This window comes from Pseudophryne corroboree, chromosome 2, assembly GCF_028390025.1.
Source record: "Pseudophryne corroboree isolate aPseCor3 chromosome 2, aPseCor3.hap2, whole genome shotgun sequence".
NCBI classification, from domain to species: domain Eukaryota; kingdom Metazoa; phylum Chordata; class Amphibia; order Anura; family Myobatrachidae; genus Pseudophryne; species Pseudophryne corroboree.
In genome coordinates, this window is record NC_086445.1 from 398,648,162 (window position 1) to 398,670,147 (window position 21,986).

Genomic DNA, 21,986 nt, shown 5'->3' on the forward strand with positions numbered 1-21,986 from the left:
CGAATTACCCTGGGCAGGAGTGAAACCGGAGGGAACACGTACGGCAGCCAGAATCTCCACGGCACTGCCAGCGCATCCACGAATGCTGCTTGAGGATCCCTTGTCCTTGCTCCGAAGACCGGAACCTTGTGATTGTGTCGAGACGCCATCAGATCCACATCTGGAAGACCCCACCTTTCCACTAGGAGTTGAAACACTTCTGGATGGAGGCCCCACTCGCCGGCATGCACGTCCTGACGACTGAGAAAGTCCGCTTCCCAATTCAGTACTCCCGGAATGAATATTGCTGATATTGCCGGTAGATGGCGTTCTGCCCAACGTAGAATCCGTGAGGCTTCCTTCATTGCCAAACGGCTTCGAGTGCCGCCTTGATGATTTATGTAAGCCACTGTGGTGGCGTTGTACGACTGTACTTCGGTTCTGAATCAAATGCTGGGCTAGGTTCAATGCATTGAAGACCGCCCGCAATTCCAGAATGTTGATCGAGAGGAGAGATTCCTTCTTGGTCCACCGACCCTGAAGGGATTGCTGCTCCAGCACCGCGCCCCAACCTCTTAGACTGGCATCTGTCATCAACAGGACCCAGTTGGATATCCAGAAGGGACGGCTTCTGCACAATTGTCGGTCCAGGAGACACCAGAGCAGCGACAGACGGACCTCCCGAGTCAAAGAGATAATGTGAGACCTGATCCGGTGAGGCAGGCCATCCCACTTGGCTAGAATCAGCTTCTGGAGGGGGCGAGAATGGAATTAAGCATACTCCACCATGTGGAATGCTGACACCATGAGGCCCAGTACCTGCATTGCCGAATGTATCGACACTTGCGGACGAGAAAGGAAGCAACGAATCCTGTCCTGAAGTTTCAGGACTTTCTCCTGAGACAAGAACAACCTCTGGTTGTGAGTGTCCAACAGCGCTCCCAGATGCACCATGCTCTGGGCAGGGACCAGGGAGAATTTCTTCCAGTTGATGAGCCACCAGTGGGCTTGTAGAAACCGGACCGTCATATCCAGATGACGCAGGAGAAGATCTGGGGAATTTGCCAGAATTAACAAGTCGTCCAGATACGGCAGTATCCTGACCCCTTGACGGCGGAGTACCACCGTCATCACCGCCATAACTTTGGTGAAGACTCGCGGAGCCGTTGCTAAACCAAAAGGTAACGCCCGAAACTGGTAATGGAGGTTGCCAATAGCGAACCTCAGGTATTGTTGATGTGACACTGCTATAGGAATATGCAGGTAAGCATCCTGTATGTCCAGGGAGACCATGTAGTCCCCAGGTTCCAAGGCAAGAACTATAGAGTGAAGGGTTTCCATACGGAACTTGGAAACCTTCACAAACTCGTTCAGTGCCTTGAGGTTGAGAATGGGCCGGGAGGACCCATTTAGTTTCGGGACTAGAAACAGCGGAGAATAGTACCCCCGGCCCCTCTGAGCAAGAGGCACCTGTACTACGACTCCTGTATCCAGGAGGGTCTGTACCACCGAATGCAGAGTGTTTGCCTTTGTCTGGTCCGACGGGACGTCTGTCTGGCAAAATCGATGAGGGGGTCGGTTTTTGAAGGCTATGGCGTAACCTCGAGTGACGACTTCCCGTACCCAGGCATCTGAAGTGGTCTTCAACCATTCCTGGGTATACCCTAGAAGCCGGCCCCCCACCCTGGGATCCCCCAGGGGGAGGCCCGCCCCGTCATGAGGCAGGCTGATCGGTCTTGGCTGCTGGCTGACGGGCAGCCCAGGCTCTTTTGGGCTTCAGCTTACCAGGTTTGGAAGTGCGGGCCTGCTTATGGTACGCCTGACCTTTTGCTTTACCTGAAGGACGAAAGGGGCGAAAGGACGTGCCTTTGGCCTTCGACACAGAAGGAGATGTATTAGGCAGACAGGCAGTTTTGGCAGTAGCCAAGTCAGCCACTATCTTATTTAAGTCCTCCCCAAACAGAATATCCCCCTTGAAAGGGAGTACCTCCAGGGTTTTTCTAGAGTCCAGACCCACAGACCAGGATCTCAGCCACAATATCCTGCGAGCCAGGACTGACGTAGTAGAGGCCTTGGCTGCTAGGATACCGGCATCAGAAGCCGCCTCTTTAATATAGCGAGAAGCTGTGACAATATATGACAAGCATTGACTAGAATAGAGTCTAACTCACAAAGGTTTCAATAGAAACCACTGCCAAACAGAATACACCATCACAGATTGTCATTTAAAAACAGCTGTGGATCGATGGCAGATTCAGTTTAGACACCAAAACAGACTTTAAGTAAATGCTGTTAATGAGAAATTGAACATGCTGTCAACTGACGGCAGTGTTCGGCGGTTTCTAAATGACACGATCAGTGCATCTTAGTAAATTTTGCCGCCCCCCCCCAAAAAAATTAATAAAATTATTCTATTTGTTTGTTATTATAAGTGTTTTCACGATGACTATCCATTTTAATATTTATCAGTTCCATATACATTTAATTATCAAACTCTTTTCCACGTTTCGGGGTATTCAATGCTTGTCAGATCCTTTCCGACGGAAAGGATCCGACAATGCAGTAGTCAATGAGCAGCCAAATCCGAAAGGATTTGGCCGTTCCCGACAATGTCAATTTGACTTTTTTTTAAAGTCGGATTAACATTGTCGGAAAAGGGGTCAAAACCTGTCGGATTTGGCTGTGGAATCCAACAAAAACACGTGGATCCGCGGCTAATCCACCGATACAGGGGGATTGAATAGGTAGGAACAGTTTCTGACCTAAAAAGTCGGAAACTGACATCTTTCCGACAAGACGACAGTTTCTGACTACAACTGAATGCCCCCATTGAGTGCATATGGACATAGCAGGCAACACAACAGTTTGCGTGGTCTTAATAATTCCTAACAGTACAGAAATTAAATCTAACAAATTTATTTTACTAGCACTGTTAATCATACAGTATTTGCCTACTCCCCCCGAATGTCCGGGAGACACATTTTTGTTAATTCTCCAAAACCCCAGAATTGTAGCCCCACTGCCAACTGCACAATGCTATGAATACCTTTACAACTGCAATGCCGCTATGATATTATCACTGTCAAAAGATACCCAGATCCCTCAACTGGTCCTCCTTTTCAGTGATCTCCCCATGGAAGGTAAATGTAGGCATGTAGGCAAGGATGCTGTTGGTTATCATTTTATTCATCGCAGCTCAAGTCTAAAGCCAGTCGATGGTGTAATTTTAATACTAGTCAGCCTGCACTGAATGAAAGTGTGGACAAACTCCAATCTAATGCGCAACATTAGGTCACATGAATATGTAATTAATATATATATATATATATATATATATATATATGGCAAATACCATTGACTCATCACAAAATCTCCTGAATCATAAGGACTAGGAACTTGACATTTGGACAGTAACTTGCTTTTGTGACGTTGGCACCCACTAAGAAGGGATTTTTCAAAATTCCACCCACAAAGGGGTTAAAAGGGATGATATGATTATTGGGAATTTCCCCCTCACAGAGGAGAGTTAAGACAGCCCACCCAGCCGGGGCTATAGGGAATGCATGGTGCCGGCGGTAATAAGTCGCGGAGGGGGAGGACACAATGCTCTGTTCCTGGACTTCCTTGCCAGCGGCAGTTGCAGAGTAGTCCATTATTCAAATAGGAGAGCCACATCAACTACCACCCCTAAACACTGTCAAACATTGCTAGGTGTGGCTCCCCTATTTGAATAATAGACTGCTCTGCAACTGCCACTGGCAAGGCAGTCGAGCCTTATGATTCAGGAGATTTTGTGATTAGTCAGTGGTATTTGCCTTTTATATATACTGTATATAGATTTCAGATATAAGTACTTAACCAACCTATTTCCAGTCAGGAGAGGATAGTGTCTCAATTATCAGAGGTTAACCTGTCACTTGAACTAAACATTGCCGAACCTCTCAGAGAGCAATAGGAGGAAAGTAGAGATAGATACTTTGACTCTTAAATGCATTAAAGGAAAGCTTGATAGTCAGCAATGGCTTATCTGATGTGTAAAGGGTACCGAAAGCTCTCAAAGTGACCTTAAGTGTTGTGTGAAAATCTTTACCTTTTTACCTCAAAGGAGGAGCCCTAAGGACAGCGGGAAGCTAAGCCAGGAGACCTAGGGGCCTTTGGAACAGAGTTTATCCCTGCAAACCTTACATATTTAACATACAGTGGGCGTAGCTTGGCCTGTCGTCCCAGCATTTACAGCACTGAGCAGGGCAGCATCAGAGCGGGCGGGGCAGAGAAGGTGGCAAATTATTCTCCTCAGCTCCAGCGTTTTGACAGCATGAATCCTGGGGAAGGCAGCGGCGGGTGAAGCATGTCCTGTTGTAAGTCTAATTGCTGATCTTCTGTGATAAACTAACCAGTTAACTTTAGGTATATGCCGTTGTCCAGAAAATGAGACACAGAGACTACAGATTCCCGCACAATAAAACCTTTGTGATTATACTTGAAATTCCGTAGCAAAGCACGGGTATTCAGCTAGTACATTATACAATATACACTGTGGACAGAGGCGGATTGCCCATAGGATCTACAGGGAAGATTCCCGGTGGGCCGACGCACCGGTGGGGCCTGTTTTGTTTGAGGACATGTGGTCCTATTTATAGACATAATGAATAAGATGCCAAACAATTTGCATATATGAAAATGACTTTGCCACTTAGCCTGTGATTGCAGATGATCTAGTGTATGCTCTGTCTGCCTGCTTGGCTGACATATAAGATTGAGTGAATAGTGATTGGGATACGGCTAAATATGCCAGTCACTATCACACTATTATTGTCTTAAAGATGATAGCTGGATTTTTTATGTTTACAGTAGTATTATATACACACACACACACACACACACGTATGTGTGTATATATATATATATATATATATATATACACACACACACACACACACACGTATGTATATATATATATATATATATATATATATATATATGGTCATAGAAGGCGTCACTCAGGAAACAAATTTACTGTAGTGAATCAATCATGTATTGTGTCTATATCGGATATATATTGGATATAGATGCAATATGCAATAAATGATTGATTCACTACACTAATATCGTCTCCTGAGTGTTGCATTCTATGACCATTTATCTATGGTGAACACACACTTAGGAAGGTTCTGGAGCTCTTTTAAATTGGATATACTGTATATTAGGAGGAGTGCCTGGTATGGACTCTCTCTCTCTACACATATTCTCTCTCTCTCTCTCTATATATATATATTTACATAAAAGCAGAGTCCGGCACTCAATTTAAATCTCTGTGTAATCTTGCCAGGTGCCCTCTGTGAAGATCAGCTAGCTGCTGGAATACGTATTTCGGTCCAATCAGAACCATTCTCAAGAGGCACAACCAAACACTGCCTGACAGGCCCCTGATATACCCACTGACATAAAAAAAAATTGGTGCAAAATTGGTGGAGGGGCCTGTCAGGCAGTGTTTGGTTGTTGCTGGAATCCTATGGACTGCTGTGCTCTGATGTTTGAGCTGTACAGTTGTGCCTCTTGAGAATGGTTCTGATTGGACCGAAATACGTATTCCAGCTGCTAGCTGATCTTCACAGACATCTAATGAAGAACTGAACTGTGATGATATGGGGTAATTAGCTAGGTAGAGTTGCAGTAGATATGGGGTCTATTTACTAAGCCTTGCATGGAGATAAAGTGGACGGAGATAAAGTGCCAACCAATCAGCTAACTGCCATATCACAGACTGGGTTTGAAAAATGACAGTTAGGAGCCGTTTGGCTGGTACTTTATCGCCGTCCACTTCATCTCCATCCAAGGCTTAGTAAATAGACCCCTAAGTCCTTAGTCAGGGTCCACACACAGCTTTTCCAGTGGCAGCATAAATGAACAGAAAAATAACAAACAGCTTAGCCCCTCTGTAGGGCCCAACCTACCTTCTTTGCCCCTCTATATATTTGGGCAGCTCGCCTGCAACAAAGTCTCTTACATGAAATCTCGAAGTCTCATAGTCTATCACAGAAACCGGCATGGGTTGGCTGGCTGCCACAGCTTCACAGCTGCAGTGTCGGAGGTTTAGGGTGCAGATGGTCACATTATAGCAGGGAAACCAGCAGCAGCCTGGGGTCCCACTGTCATAGCTGAAAACATGTCCAGCCTATTCAGCATTTAGATGAATACACTATGGCTTTCCTTGGAGGAAACAGTAAATGAAGCCAGGAAGTGTTTGGACACAGGAAATCATGACTAGTGGTGAAAAACAGGGACATAACTGGTGCCACATCCAGGCAGCAAGTGGCACATTTATACAGCTTGTGGGATGACAGGGCAGCCTGGAGTGCCATCTGGAAGTTGTTAGGATACATCCGGTGCCCACCACCCTGATCCCAAACCCCTCTTTTTTGATGTAGTAACTTCACATGTGCTGGTGGGCCATCACAGGGCACAGAAGTGCCCTGCCACAGCAATGCTGGAAATGACTTGTACATGTATAAGAAATAATAAAATGCTGAAATGTTAGCGTTCTCTTTTTCTATAATAAACCCGTTTCAAAATACATTGCAATTCTCGTAGGTATCTTATGAAGACACTTGCTGTAATTTGGTCTTTCTGTAAATGGAATGAACTCACATAGCAACCATGGCACATGAATATGAGCTTGGAGATTTTCTTCTACGTTGTTTTGTACAGCTGCATGAAAGGTAAGAGATTGTCTAAGACGTGACAGAACTACATATTTATGGGATGTTGATTGCTGGGAGATGCACCGTTTAAAGCCAGTGATAAAAATTCAAAGCATTGTAATAACAAAGGACAGAAAATTTACATTAGAAAATGTGCAATATTGGAATTAAACTGCAATTTAAATTGACAATAATAATCTGCCATTAATGAGTTTGTGTAATAATGTAACAATTGACACTATATTAAATGAACATGCTGAATAACAATATTATAATATTAATGGAAATGAATCAGCTCACAAAGAGAGGTGTAAGTTACACTTACCTCTCCTTCAGCTAACTCTGCAAATGCTGCTGTTTTATCATGCTGCAACCTGTCTGAGTCCGCTTTATTAGAATGTCCTCTTTGTAAGGGGAAGAGCAAGTTAAACTCTGTTGATAATTTTAGTTTTGGGGACTCATTTGGTGTCTGGTCTTGACCATCCATTGGACGCACATACGCTGTTGGCTTTTGCTGGACAGGATTCAGCTTAGAACCAATGGAGGAAGGAAAGTTCTGCTTGGAATGTGAACTATTGCTATTTTTGTTACAGGTCTTCTCTTTGATGGAAAGATCCCATTCTAAATTGCAATTTAAATTTGAATGTGTCTTCTGCATATTGAGAGGTTTGTCCAATGTGCAAGTTAATACAGTAAGATGATGGGCATTAGACTTAGTAGTTGTGGATGATGTTGGGCTTAACACATAGTTTTTGTTTTTCTCTGTAATATGTTTTTGGTGTCCACATTTAAAGTCAGTAGTGGAAGAACCAATTAGTCTTTGGTCAGTTTTGTCTAATAAGTTTTGCCCCCCAGAGGCATTTCCAGCTTCTTGCCAGTTCATGGTGGCTCTGCTGCTCAACTTTACAGATTTCTTTCCAGGTGTGATACCAGTCTGCACACTACGGCAACTGGAGTTATGGCTTTCTATGCTACTCTGATGGAAATGTTCCTCTGTTCTCCCAACAAGTGTGGTCACTGCTTCAGTTTTCGGAATGTCGACTAGATGACTCTGGATGGATCTCTCTGTCAACAGATTCTTCATCTCATCATAGCTCCCAAGTGTACTTTGGACACGCGTTGAAAGCTCATCTCCTTTGCTAGTCTGAAAAGATAAAAACAATTTCAGTATATTCCCACAATTTCATAATATTAAAAGGAAATCATTTACAGAATGGGGGCATTTTTTCCTACTGCACTTCATGCCCTAAATACTCATATGGCGCAAGCGTGCACACAGAAGCATTGTAGCAATAGAGACGCACAGTGTGAGAAATATATTTGAAATATACTGGGTGTTCCAGGGCAGTGATTGTTAGCTGGCTACAAAAGGCCCATGGAGATGCACTGTCTTATGGGCGTATTATGTTAGTGTAACGTGTGTATCGCTAAACTGGTTGTGAACTCAGGGGCTTAATTGCTCACATTACTCCGACCATTTCTCTACTGCGCATGTGTGAATCTTTGGAAAATGGCAGCTGCATCACTTCCTCAGTGATTTCAGCCACACAAGACTCCAGGCAGATAAGTATACCCTGCACTCATTATAGAGATGCCCACACACATACTCCACCTCCTTGCAGTAACCCCATGTTGCAACATTAAGCTATTTTATCTTGGGGGAGGTAGACAGGGCAATTGGACCAATCACATGCTGGAGTCTTTTGATTGGTCCTCCAGCTCACATCTCTCTACATCACTATTTCAGCAGCTGCATGTAGCAACCCTGAGGCTCCAATTAGGGAAAAGAGCTACGTAACTGGTAGTACTGTTTCAATATGTTATCTGATTAAAGTTACTTTGTGGTACAGTATTTAACTAGAATTGCTGTGGAGAACTAATCATTTACTCTCAGTGAGGTAAGATGACACATAGGGCGGAATTCAATTCTTTTCCCCGCCTCCCGATCGCGCCCACCGCAGATATTTAATTGTTTCTGCTGACGGACGTGATATCATCATTTCAGCTCGGTACACCTCGGAGGTAGCGAGCTGAAATTGCGAAAAAGTTACATGTTTGGGTGCCCAAACGGGACTTTTTGCGTTCGCGCCCATGACTTTAGTTGGATTTTGCTGCTTTATGCTACACCAGACTGATATGGGCGAGATAAGGGGGAACAATGGAAAATGTCACTTTAGAGGGGAGATCGACCGCGAGTAAACAACTGAATTCCGCCCCTAAATGTCACTGCTCTTGTACAAAGCAGTGGTGCAGAATACAAAGGGTTATTAGGTGGTAGAAAGGAATACGATTTTGCATTTTATGAGTGTTCCAGTAGAGCAGGGCTGGCCAAACCGGTCCTCAAGATCTACCAACAGTACATGTTTTCCAGGCCTCCTGGAGATCTGTAGAATTGTCAGTTAGGAATGAATGCAGCACATCTTAATTGGTAATGACTACACCTGTGTACTAGCTAGGTGGTCTGGAAAATGTGACCTGTTGGTAGATCTCGAGGACTGGTTTGGCCAGCCCTGCAGTAGAGCATAGGTCTACAAACTCGGTCCTCATTACCCCACACTGTGCATGTTTTGCAGGTAACCCAGCAGGTGCACAGGTGTATTAATTACTAAGACACATTTTAAAAGGTCCGCAGGTGGAGTTCATTATTTCACTTGTGATTCTGTGAGGAGACCTGCAAAACATGCACATTACCCCAAAACATGGGGTAATGAGGACAGAGTTTGCAGACCTATGCAGTAGAGGGTCCCAATATGTGCTCTGCCTCTCCAGCCTTGCCCTACCATCTGCATGCCACTGTTTATAGCGCTGCTGACCAGTAAGGAGGAACATTTTTCTTATGGTAATCATCACTGTATACTGTACTTGAAAGTCCATTAGAAACACTAACATTGTTATGAAATTGCTTAACTCCCCCCTCCCTGTGTAGGTTCTATGGCAAAATTGTATGAGCAGCATATTCATTATAAATACCTCCCAACATGACCCTCTCTAGGAGGGACAAAATGCTCTGCTCCTTGGACTTTTCTCTTAATTTGTGATTGCCATCACCTGTGTTTAGCAGGTTTAATAGATAAGAATGGTGAGCACAGGTGATGGCAAGCATGCATTAAGAGGGAAGTCCAGGAGCAGAGCATTCTGTCCCTCCTGGAGAGGGTTGTGTTGGGAGGTATGCATTATACACAGTCTTAGAGAAAGCCTACACATACAATCAGATTAACAGACTGTTAAAACATGTGTACCAATGTGAATCAGTGGCAGGACCATCAAAACAATAATTTATTAATGTGGTTAATCATACTTGCCTACCTGACCCTCTCCATGAGGGAGAAAATGCTCTGTTCCGGGACTTTCCTGGTAATGTATGATTGCCATCACCTGTGGTGAGACACCTTTCTTATCAATTAACTAGCTCACCACAGGTGATGGCAATCATACATTACCAGGAAAGTCCAGGAACAGAGCATTTTCTCCCTCATGGAGAGGGTCAGGTAGGCAAGTATGGGTTAATTAGTGACAACTGTCAAAATAGAGATCCGTCAGGTGCTCAGGATGAGTACCTAGATCATGGAGCCAGGAGTAGTAAAATACCCAATAATGATCAATTGATTTGAGATTACCGGGCATCGTTCTCATTTTGTGTTAGCGCCCACTGCAATATCTTCAGAGTGTGGCCAGTTATTATAAACATGTTGCAAGCTCTCCACTGCTTTCTCAGAGTTGTGTCACTCTATGATTAAAGTGCAGCATCTAAACGTTCTAAATTGCAGTATGTAATTAATCTAAAACACTGGAGAAATGTCTAACGCACTCAATAATATCGCTCTGCTACTGAAATATGGGGGTGATTCAGACTGGAACGCTGCAGCGGCAGCATTCGCAGTATGGTGTCCGGTGAGGTGTGTGCACGTGCAGAAGCCGTACTGCACGTGTGCACACGTGAGATGCGAAAGCATGTCACTGGTGCAATCGCCGGCAGAGGCGGTCGTAGGGTGTGTTGGCAGCGTTGGAGGGGGGGGCGTGGTCCAGACAACGCAGTCGTGTAGGGACCATTTGCAGGGCGAGCCACAGAGGCTGTGACATCACACGCAGCCGCTGCAGCCAAAAACATGGCAGGTAGCCGCCTGCCTTCACAGCTAGGCTGCAAATACAGGGAGCTACTCACCAGGTGCAAAAGCATCGCAGCTTGCTAAGCTTTCGCACAAACGAGGGCGGGGGGTGGGGCCTGGTATGCGGAGTGGACTAGCCCTGTACTGGCGTCCTCCCCGCATGTTAGAGATTGTGATCGTTGATGTGCATTTTTTCCGCACATCTAAGATTAGCTCTGAATCACCCCCCATATTTTATATGAGTAGACCGTCACTTGGAGCATATTATACACTTGTTATAAACTGTCAGTTTTACAGTTCTGCACTTTTCCAGCTGTAATAAACACACTAGAGCAGTGGTTTCTAAATGTGGTCCTCAAGGCACCATAACAGTCTAGGCCAGGCATTCCCAACCACGGTACTCAAGGCACACCAACAGTGCAGGTCTTATAGGCCCTACACACATGCCGATTTGTTTGAAAGATATGAACGATCTCGTTCATAAATGAACGAGAACTCGTTCATATCTTTCAGTGTGGAGGCTCCAGCGATGAACGATGCGCGGCCCCGCGCTCGTTCATCGCTGGTCCCCCGTCGGCTGTGCATGCAGGCCAATATGGACGATCTCGTCCATATTTGCCTGTACTTCAATGGAGCCGCGTGACGGGGGGAGTGAAGAAACTTCACTCCCCCCGTCACTGCCCCCCCCCCCCCGCCGCCGGGTCGCTCGTCGGCCGTATCCGCCGTCGGGCAGCTCGGCGGCGGATCGGCCAGTGTGTAGGGCCCATTAGTGATATCCAGGCTGCAGCACAGATGGTTAAATCACAATAACTGAGGTGCTAATTAAGTCACCTCTGCTGAAGCATGAATATCACTAAAACCTGCACTGTTAGTGTGCCTTGAGGACTGTGGTTGGGAATGCCTGGTCTAGGCTTTAGAGATATTCAATCTAAAGAACATGTGACTTCATTAGTATCTCAGTCAGTTTGATTATACCATCTGTGCACAAGCATTGATATCCTTAAAACCTGGACTATTAGGGTTTCTTGAGGACGTTATTTGGGAACCACTGCACAATAGGCATGAGCATGAACAACACTCATGTGATACCACCTTTAATCTGTCTCCAATTTAGGGATTGGGTAAAAACCGGACGCGGGAATTCTGGGCCAACTGCCTGCAGGAAAATCTATCACTGTGCAGCCTGTAGTGAGCGTCCCTGTCCAGGGGGTGTCCTGTCTGAGGGAGGGTGTCTGTAACAGGAAGGGAGAGATTACAGCCTCCCTATATGGTCCGGACCATTCCGAGTTCTACCCGATCCCCAGACCATTTGGGGAGGCTGTTCTCTACCTCCCTGTCTCGCTGCTGACAGCTGCCACAGACACCCCCATGCATTACAAGTTCCAGAGTGGCAGAGTTTGCTGCAGGGAGCTGATCTGTTGCGGCACTCCGGGGGCTGTTCAGTTCCAGTTTTTACCGAATCCCTGACATTTATAGGAGTACAATCACAAAGGTGCTATAGGTAATATTGAAGGATTTATTGGTAGAATTATCAATTACAGCATAGGAGAAAAATAATTGAGGTTTCATGCCTTAATGCATAATGCCCAACACCCTGTAGCCAGACTTTATGGCCTATATTCAAGGGTTTTGCTTATACTCTCACATTATAGTGGTCTTCTTGCCTGTGGTGTACATTACCCATTCGCTGTTCCATACCTCCCAACATGACCGTTTCCAGGAGGAACAAAGTGCTCTGTTTCTGGATTTTTCTCTTAATTTATGATCGCTGGTACCTGTTTTGAGCAGGTTAATGGATCAGAAAGGTGTTTCAGCACAGGTGACGGCAATCATAAATTAAGAGGGTATTCCAGGAACAGAGCATTCTGTCCCTCCTGGAGAGGGTCGTGTTGAGAGGTATGCTGTCCTACCAATGCTTTGGCTGTCTTGATTTATCCTTGATGGGCCATTATCGCCAGAAGCATTGTATGGGTCAAGAAGGGGAGATTGCCAGTGAGATTCCTCAACCCATTCGATCTTTCGGTATACTTGTACCAGAAGCAGCCAGTCTGGTGCTGGATGTGGTGCGGAAGAATCAAGCAATATTCAGCCAAGCTCCTGGAGATTTTGGTATCGTAAAAACACCTGTGGGGACCGATCCAGCACCCTAGATCTCTGTTCTTCCAGGGTCTCAGACGTCCCGATTTCAATTTCCTCCCACCACGGTGATCTATCTTCTGATAGTGCTGATTTTTTTAACTTGTATATTTGTTTGTATGTCGGGTCCTACCAATGGGTAGATGTTCTGGAAGGTTACCTTCGTCAGAGCAGCGACTGGCTGGTTCTAGTACAAGTATACCGGAAAATCAAATGGGTTGAGGAATCTCACTGGCAATCTCCCCTTCTTGACCTGTACAATGCTCCTGGCGATAATGGCCTTTGAAGACGAACCATGGAAGTCCGATTCAACCACGGCCTCATAATCTTGTCGTCCTGGTCTGATCTTACTCTTACACCAGAGCACCATTTACGTGTTTGGTTCCAATCTGACAGCACAATGCTCTGCAATCCGGATTTTTCCCACACGGCCACTGGCACTCGCAAAGTTCTGTTGTGCCCGTAACGTCTTCATCATCCTCTGCAACACCTTTTTTTCTTGCATGGAGCACATCTCTACTTCTCTCTGTAAAGCTATGACCAATTCATTGGGACTATTTTGCAGCACGTTCATCCCCAGAAGGACCACTGACACACCTTTCTCACTCACATCCGTGATGATACACCTTTGTTGTCGCAGGCATGTTTTTCCCATTTGAATATCGCATTCCCAGTAACCCCGACAGGGGATTGGTTGGCCATCGCTGGCCAAGAGGTTCAACCAGTTTGGCGGAGGAGGTATGAGGCAGACATTTTGCCAATGTTGCCGAAACTTATTCCATTGGATTGTTGTAACTTGTGAGCCTGTATCCAGAAGGGCTGACATTTCTGTCTCATTGATGCCGATTTCCAATTTCGGATACCGGCCCACTTACTTGGAACGACACATTCTTCTATCTGGACTTACTTGGGGAAGTCTCACGAGGGTCGCATTAAGAATTCACTTTTTCTTAAATGCACACTTACCTACATTCATGATTTCCTCTCTAGGAGATGCTCAGAGAGGAGAAACAGATGGACAGCTGAACGGCGGTGATTCACTGTATTTATCTACCCATTCTGCCCACTTCACTAGGAAGTAGGCAGAATGCAGAAGGGGTGCGGGGGACTACCCCACAAATCATGTGTCTAACACAGGAACCAGGAGAGTAGGCAAGTATGCTTAAATAGAATTGTCCTGTAACATTTTGGAAAATACTGTACATAAACTAAGCAGTCTGCAAATCCACTTTGTACAAATAGGAAAACACGGTTTAATTTTAATTTCCTCCATATCATAACAAGCAACAGACACCTACAATTCTCAGAGCCCTAGATTGTAACCTGAACTATTTGTAACAGATTGGTAGTACTTTAAAATAGGTCAATACAACATTTATCTCTAGAGCACATTCTGTTCTAAGTTTCAATTATGCAAATTGCAATTTAAAGAAGTGACTTTGCAGAAGTCAAGAAGCCCCATGGGGTGACAAGCTAAACAAAGATAACACTGCTTGCAGATGTTTGTTTAAATAAAAAAGAAATATATATATATATATATATATATATATATATATAGTGATATATATATATATAGATATATATACACACACACACACACACACTAGGAAAGGACCGATACTCCCCCCGAAAATTATTCGGCTCCACTCAGGTGCCATCCGGATAAAGTACGCAATGTAGACATTCAAACAAGCAGCGGCACCCTGAGATTCAAAAGTTCCAGGTATTCACAACATGGAGCACAAGCACTTTTTTTGTCACTAGCACTTTTTATCACCAGCACTTTAAGTCACTAGGAACTGTTTTTTATAACTTTTTATATAGCTACTGCACGCTTTTTAAAACATCTTAGCTTAGCTTCAATTACCATACAAATACTATGGCAACAAAACACACCAGCAGTATAATGACCCGCCACACAGATCCCACAATTAGAGTGGGTAATATACAGATGAACACGAACGACATGTAGAGTTTTTCAGAAGCTGATGCCGACAGATTGTTGTTTACGGAGGAACTGTCTGATATTGATAAACAACTAAGTATTGGTGACATTTACCACCAACTGATTAAACTCAAGCGGCGTGAAGTAGACTATCTAATGCATGGTATATCACTGTCTGATTATTTTAGAGATAAGATGATCCCACTAGGTTTTAGGGTACGCAACGTGCCGACTACTGCCCATTTTAATCATGATTTTTGTAAATGCTGGATGGGTATTTTAAACAAATGTAGTATGGACCTTATCTTACTAGTAGTGGAGGAGGCTGGTCGTGAGCTTAAGGTCACTAGAGACAAAATACTACAATTTGAAGCAGAGCATAGGGACACTTTAATGTTGGATTCTTACCAGGATAAAATCCATAAATTACAAACCCAATGTGAAAACTACAAGAAAGAGCTGATCAAGTTTAAGCACAATAAGTATCTCACAGTAAAGGAGGATTATGAATCCAATAAAGTATATAGTTGGCGCTTAGGGGGTGAACCCGGCAATCAGAAACCCTATAACTATAGAGCAAAACATACATGGCGAAATCAGAGAGAAACTCACAGTAAAGACTCCTTTATGTCAAATAGCAACAGTGAGTTTGCTGTGGCAGATTCCGAAGGACCCCCAGAGGCCCCTGCGGTCCCTTTAGGGACCTCTACGGCCAGCGAAGGAGGATCAAAAAACAGAGGACGCCCACCCGCAGGGGCAAACAAAACAGCAGAATCCAGAAGCACTCGCTCCAGAAAGAAAACTTAATTAACAATCTATCCGAACAACCCTTATCTGAAATAGAAATCAAGGCTTTAAACAGTGGATTATCATTTGTGCCCACAAATCGTTTTAATGAATTCACGTGGCAGACAGAGTTACACAAATATGCACGAAAATTGTGATTGCAGGAGTTTTTTCAGAATCAGAGTGCGGTGGCATCCGATGATCCTCATTGTGACTTTGTCAAGTCTAGGATAAAATCCACTTTTGATCCGCAATTGCACAAAACTTCAATCAAATCTTTTACTAGATTGGTGGATCAAGCAGTTACCAAATACAATCTGGCAGCTCCTGCAGTAAATTACAACCTATTAAAATCCGAATTCAGAGCTCTCCAACAATTAGGATCCCGTCGTGACATCATTATCCTCCCACCAATGAGGGGGGCGGAATAGTGTTCCAGAATCTGCGCAATTATAGATCAGAAATTATGGACCAATTATCTGACACAAAGGTGTATGACGCACTTCCAACGGATCCGTGTGGAGAATATAAAAAAAGAGCTGGATGTTATTCTTGACCAAGCATGTCAGGCAAAACATATTTCATCCAAATTATGCCAAGCCTTGAAACAGGAATTTCCAATGGCACCTATACTTTTCACTGTACCCAAGATCCATAAGAATTTGTCCAAGCCTCCTGGCAGGTCTATCATTAGTGCCAATAAATCACTTTAACAACCAATTTCCATCTTCTTGGACAGTATTCTCCAACCCTTGGTAGTGTCACAACCTAAATTTATCAAGGATACAACATCATTCTTGAATAGTTTAAAAGGGATCGGCACAATGCCTGACAACACCCTGATGTGCATTATAGACATATGCAGTCTATATACCAGCAGTCCACACACACAGGGTTAGGAAGTTATGAAACAATTTTTAATCAAAGAAAAGATGGAATCTCTAAATTTGGATCTGTTTCTTAATCTTTTGGAGCTTACTTTGATCCGGAATTATTTTTTATTCGATGGCAGGTACTACAAAGGAGTGGCTATGCGATGGGAAGCAATGTCTCTCCATCATTCGCCAACATATTCATGTTTCAGGAGGAACATGATATGTTTTTTGCAGATATGGATATTAGCCAGTACATCATTCATTATTCTCGATAAATAGACAATGTATTTTTACTATGGACAGGGGGCCAGGACAAATTTGATCAGTTAGTGGCATCTATCAACAATCAACCCTCCTCTATCAGAATTACAGCATCCAGAAATAGAGTATATCAATTACCTTGATGTAAAATTTAATGTTTCTAAGGGTAAGATTAGTACCGAAATTTATTATAAGCCGACAGACAAAATAGGATTTTAATACCTACCAGTAAATCCTTTTCTCTTAGTCCGTAGAGGATGCTGGGGACAGCAATAGAACCATGGGGTATAGACGGGATCCACAGGAAACATGGGCACTTTAGGACTTTCAAAAAGGGGTGTGCACTGGCTCCTCCCTCTATGCCCCTCCTCCAGACTCCAGTTATAGGAACTGTGCCCAGGGAGACGGACATATTTCGAGGAAAGGATTTATTGTTAAACTGAGGTGAGATTCATACCAGCACACACCTCAAGCATGCCGCACAACGTGGCAAACAACAGAACACACGCCAACGGCATGAACAATTTCAGCAACAGACTGACAATAAACGTAACACAACATGCGTGTAACCACACTAATAACTGCAGATACAGTACGCACTGGGACAGGTGCCCAGCATCCTCTACGGACTAAGAGAAAAGGATTTACCGGTAGGTATTAAAATCCTATTTTCTCATGCGTCCTAGAGGATGTTGAGGACAGCAATAGAACCATGGGGTTATACCAAAGCTCTAAAATGGGCGGGAGAGTGAGGATGACTCTGCAGCACCAATTGACCAAACTTGAGGTCGTCATCGGCCAGGGTATCAAACTTGTAAAACTTCGCAAAAGTGTTTGAACCCGACCAAGTAGCAGCTCGGCAAAGTTGTAATGCCGAGACCCCTCGGGCAGCCGCCCAGGACGAGCCCACCTTTCTAGTAGAATGGGCCTTTACTGATTTCGGCAACTGTAATCCGGCCGTGGAATGAGCATGCTGGATCGTGTTACAGATCCAGCGTACAATGGTCTGTTTGGAAGCAGGACACCCAATCTTGTTGGGAGCATACAGGAAAAACAGAGCCTCGGTTTTCCTAATCTGAGCCATTCTGGCGACATAGATTTTCAGAGCTCTGACCACATCCAAAGACTTTGACTCAACTAAAGCGTCAGTAGCCACTGGCACCACAATAGGTTGGTTGAAAGATGAAACCACCTTCGGCAGAAAATGCTGACGAGTCCTCAACTCTGCTCTATCTTCATGAAAGATTAAATAAGGACTCTTGTGAGATAAGGCCGCTAATTCAGACACTCGCTTTGCAGATGCCAAAGCCAACAGGATGACCACTTTCCAAGTGAGGAACTTCAACTCCACCTTTGGTAAAGGTTCAAACCAATGTGATTGAAGGGACTGCAACACCACGTTAAGATCCCATGGTGCCAATGGAGGCAAAAATGGGGGTTGGATGTGCAATACACCTTTCACGAACGTCTGAACTTCTGGAAGGGAGGCCAATTGTTTTTGAAAGAAAACCGATAAGGCTGAAATCTGTACCTTAATTGAGCCCAACTTTAGGCCCGCATCCACACCTGCTTGTAGAAAATGGAGGAAACGTCCTATCTGAAACTCTTCCGCAGGAGCCTTCTTGGATTCGCACCAAGACACATATTTTCTCCAAATACGGTGGTAATGTTTCGACGTAACTCCCTTCCTGGCCTGAAGAAGTGTGGGAATGACTTCACTGGGAATACCCTTTCGTGCTAGAATTTGGCGTTCAACCGCCATGCCGTCAAATGCAACCGCGGTAAGTCTTGGTATACGCACGGCCCCTGCTGTAACAGGTCCTCGCATAGAAGAAGAGGCCAAGGATCACCTAAGAGTAATTCCTGAAGATCTGGATACTAAGTCCTCCTTGGCCAGTCCGGGGCAATGAAGATCGCTTGAACCTTTGTTCTTCTTATGATCTTTAGAACTTTTGGAATGAGAGGAAGTGGAGGGAATACATACACCGACTGAAACACCCATGGTGCCACCAGTGCATCCACTGCTATTGCTTGAGGGTCCCTCGACCTGGAACAATATCTCTGAAGCTTCTTGTTGATATGTGATGTCATCATGCCTATTTGAGGAATTCCCCAATGACTTGTCACTTCTGTGAAGACCTTTTGATGGAGGCCCCACTCTCCTATATGGAGATCGTGTCTGCTGAGGAAGTCTGCTTCCCAGTTGTCCACTCCTGGAATGAAGATCGCCGACAGAGCACTTGTATGCTTTTCCGCCCAGCGGAGAACCTTTGTGGCTTCTGCTTTTTGTTCCGCCCTGTCGGTTTATGTACGCTACTGCTGTTACATTGTCCGACTGTATCAGTACGGGCAGACTATGAAGAAGATGTTCCGCTTGTAGAAGGCCATTGTAAATGGCTCTTAACTCCAGAACATTTATGTGGAGACAAGTTTCCTGGCTTGACCATCTTCCTTGGAAATTTTCCCCCTGTGTGACTGCTCCCCAGACTCGGAGACTTTCATCCGTGGTTACTAGGATCCAGTCCTGGATCCCGAACCTGCGCCCTTCTAGGAGGTGAGAGCTGTGCAGCCACCACAGGAGTGAGATTCTGGTCTTGGAAGACAGGATTATCCTTCGGTGCATGTGCAGGTGGGATCCGGACCACTTGTCCAACAGGTCCCACTGAAACACTCTGGCATGGAATCTGCCAAACTGAATGGCCTCATAGGCCGCAACCATCTTCCCCAGCAACCGAGTGCATTGATGGATAGACACTCTTGCTGGTTTCAGAATTTCAAAGGTAAGAGAACTGAAGAAGCAGTTGATAGGTCGGGTGCACAAATCAAATTTGTGGAAATAATTGTTATAGTAAAACGTAACTTTTATTGCTTTTTATTAATATCAACACAGTCCCTACTGTAGGACACATACAGCAAAATATAGAGGTTAAAAACGGATACATACAAACATATAAGTGACAAAGGTTGAGAAAATGGTGAACTTAGTTTATTTAAAAAGGTGGGCTCACCACAGTAACTCCTACAACCATATGTTTATAATGTGTGTCATTGGAGCCAAAAAGGAAATTTAAATACGTTGTTATTATTTCTTACCACAGCACATTTATAAGAGTCTTATTATTTCATACCACGGCACAGTTGTGCAAAATATGGTGATATATAGTGTGGATTCAACTAGTGTATTACTAGGTATGTGTCTAAATAATACACTTTATTGTGAGAAATTGAATTTTTAAAGCATGACCCATAACCTGAGTTTATCTCTTGCTGTATTCAAATAGATCTTGATCCACACACAGATATAGGGCAATTGAGGATATATATCAACTTCTGAGAGAATTGGTAGATCATACATTCAGTTCCTATAATTAATCTGAGTCCCTTGAGTCAATTTTAATATTCAAACACAAAGTGCCCATACCAATATCTAAAGTTGTTTATTTTGCAAACAAAAATGTGCCGGTTTTTGAGTATGTTACTGTTATGATTCCCGTACTCCAGACCAGATGAGATCTTATGGCAGAGGTCTGAGTACTGGAAAGATATGCTGGTTACGGGAGCAGGAAAGCCTAGTAACCCCTGGCGCCCTAACTCCGTTGTCTCGCCCGTGTTATCAGAAATCCCCTGCGAGACTATGGTTGCTTGAGCCCATGGCAGCCGCGTTCGAAGGGCGGATTATGTCTGCCCAACCCCGATGCCCCCTCAGGTCTTAATGGGAGACAAAGGGAAATCCGAGACAGGGTGATAACAAGGGGCCCTCTGACTAAGCAACCAGACCAGGGGTTACAAGCTATCTAACTTAACCAAAAGTATGTGCGGACAAACCGCCAGGGAAAAGGACAACCAAAGATCCACTGATCCGTTACTCCTATCCAGCACCGCTGGATACCAGAGTGGACTAGTGGGAGCGGAATCCTCCGCAAAAGCTCCGGAACACAATAAAACTAAATAATAAATAGTAAGCGGTCAAGCCGCAACACACGGCTACGCCGCGACTCACGAACACCACTGGATGTTAAAGGTGCTCGGTAGGACTCCAGGAAAGATGACAAATTCCGAGTACTGGATCACTGAGGACAGGAACAACCGGATGGAGCAGGACTGGAAACTCTCTGTAACAGACACAGCAACAGGAAGCTAACACCGGCGTCTGTGAGAAGTCCTGAGAGTGCTTTTATTTAGAACCCCTCCAATCCGGATCCAGACAGGGTAATGTTAATTATGCCGTGCAGCTGCATGCTGCACGGCCAGGATGCAATTTGACCTGATTCATTAGACCTAGCAACGGGGAACGCGGTCCGGCAGTGGCGTCCCCGTTGCTATGGTCAGAGCGGCTCCGTGCGCCCGGCGTCTAGCGTTGCTAGGGAGCCGGCGGCTGTCTGCCTGCGGCGTCCCTAGTTGCTAGACGCCGGGCCGCACTGACGGGCGGACCCTCGGCGCCTAACAGTACCCCCCCCTTGAGGAGGGGTCAAGGAACCCCTAAGGCCAGGCTTCTGAGGAAATTCTCGAAAAAACGCCCTTTTGAGCCTCGGGGCATGGAGATCCTCATCCAGGACCCAAGACCTTTCCTCTGGACCATAACCTCTCCAATGCACCAAAAAATAAAGCCGACCCCGGGACAACTTGGAATCGAGAACCTTCTCCACTAAGAACTCCTGCTGACCCTGTACGTCTATTGGTGATTTCCCCTGAGAGATCTTGCGAGGAAATTTACTGGACGAAACATAAGGTTTTAACAAGGAGCAATGGAAGGTATTTCCGATCCGTAAAGTTTTTGGTAACCGTAACCGGAAAGCCACTGGATTGACTTTTTTGATAATTTGAAATGGTCCAATAAATTTAGGACCCAATCTGGCTGAGGTTTGTCGAAGTTTAATGTTGCGAGTCGACAACCATACCCTATCTCCAACTTTGAAAGTGCACGGCCGCCGGAGCCTGTCAGAAAATTTTTTCTCCCGAAATGCCGCTTTTCTGAGAGCCAGGTGCACTTTTCTCCAAATGAGTTTGAGATGAGAGGTCAAGGTCAGTGAGGAGACAGAGGAATGTTGAAAAAAGGAATTAGCTCTAGGGTGAAAACCAAAAACTGTAAAAAATGGAGATACATTGGTGGAGGAATGACAGGCATTGTTGTAAGCAAACTCTGCTAACGGAAGAAACTCAGACCAGTCATTTTGGAGTTTGGCCGAGTACAAACGCA

The 21,986-nt window shown here is 44.8% G+C and overlaps 1 protein-coding gene across 4 annotated transcripts in view; it reads right to left on the reverse strand.

Moving 5' to 3' along the window:
• AFF3 (ALF transcription elongation factor 3) overlaps nucleotides 1-21,986 on the reverse strand; it is a 771,336-nt gene that overhangs the window by 559,460 nt on the left and 189,890 nt on the right. For all 4 annotated transcript variants that reach the window (XM_063953377.1, XM_063953378.1, XM_063953379.1 and 1 more), the window contains one exon: nucleotides 7,006-7,824. In XM_063953377.1, coding sequence (XP_063809447.1) covers nucleotides 7,006-7,824 — 819 coding nt within the window. The remainder of the gene's footprint in view (nucleotides 1-7,005; nucleotides 7,825-21,986) is intronic.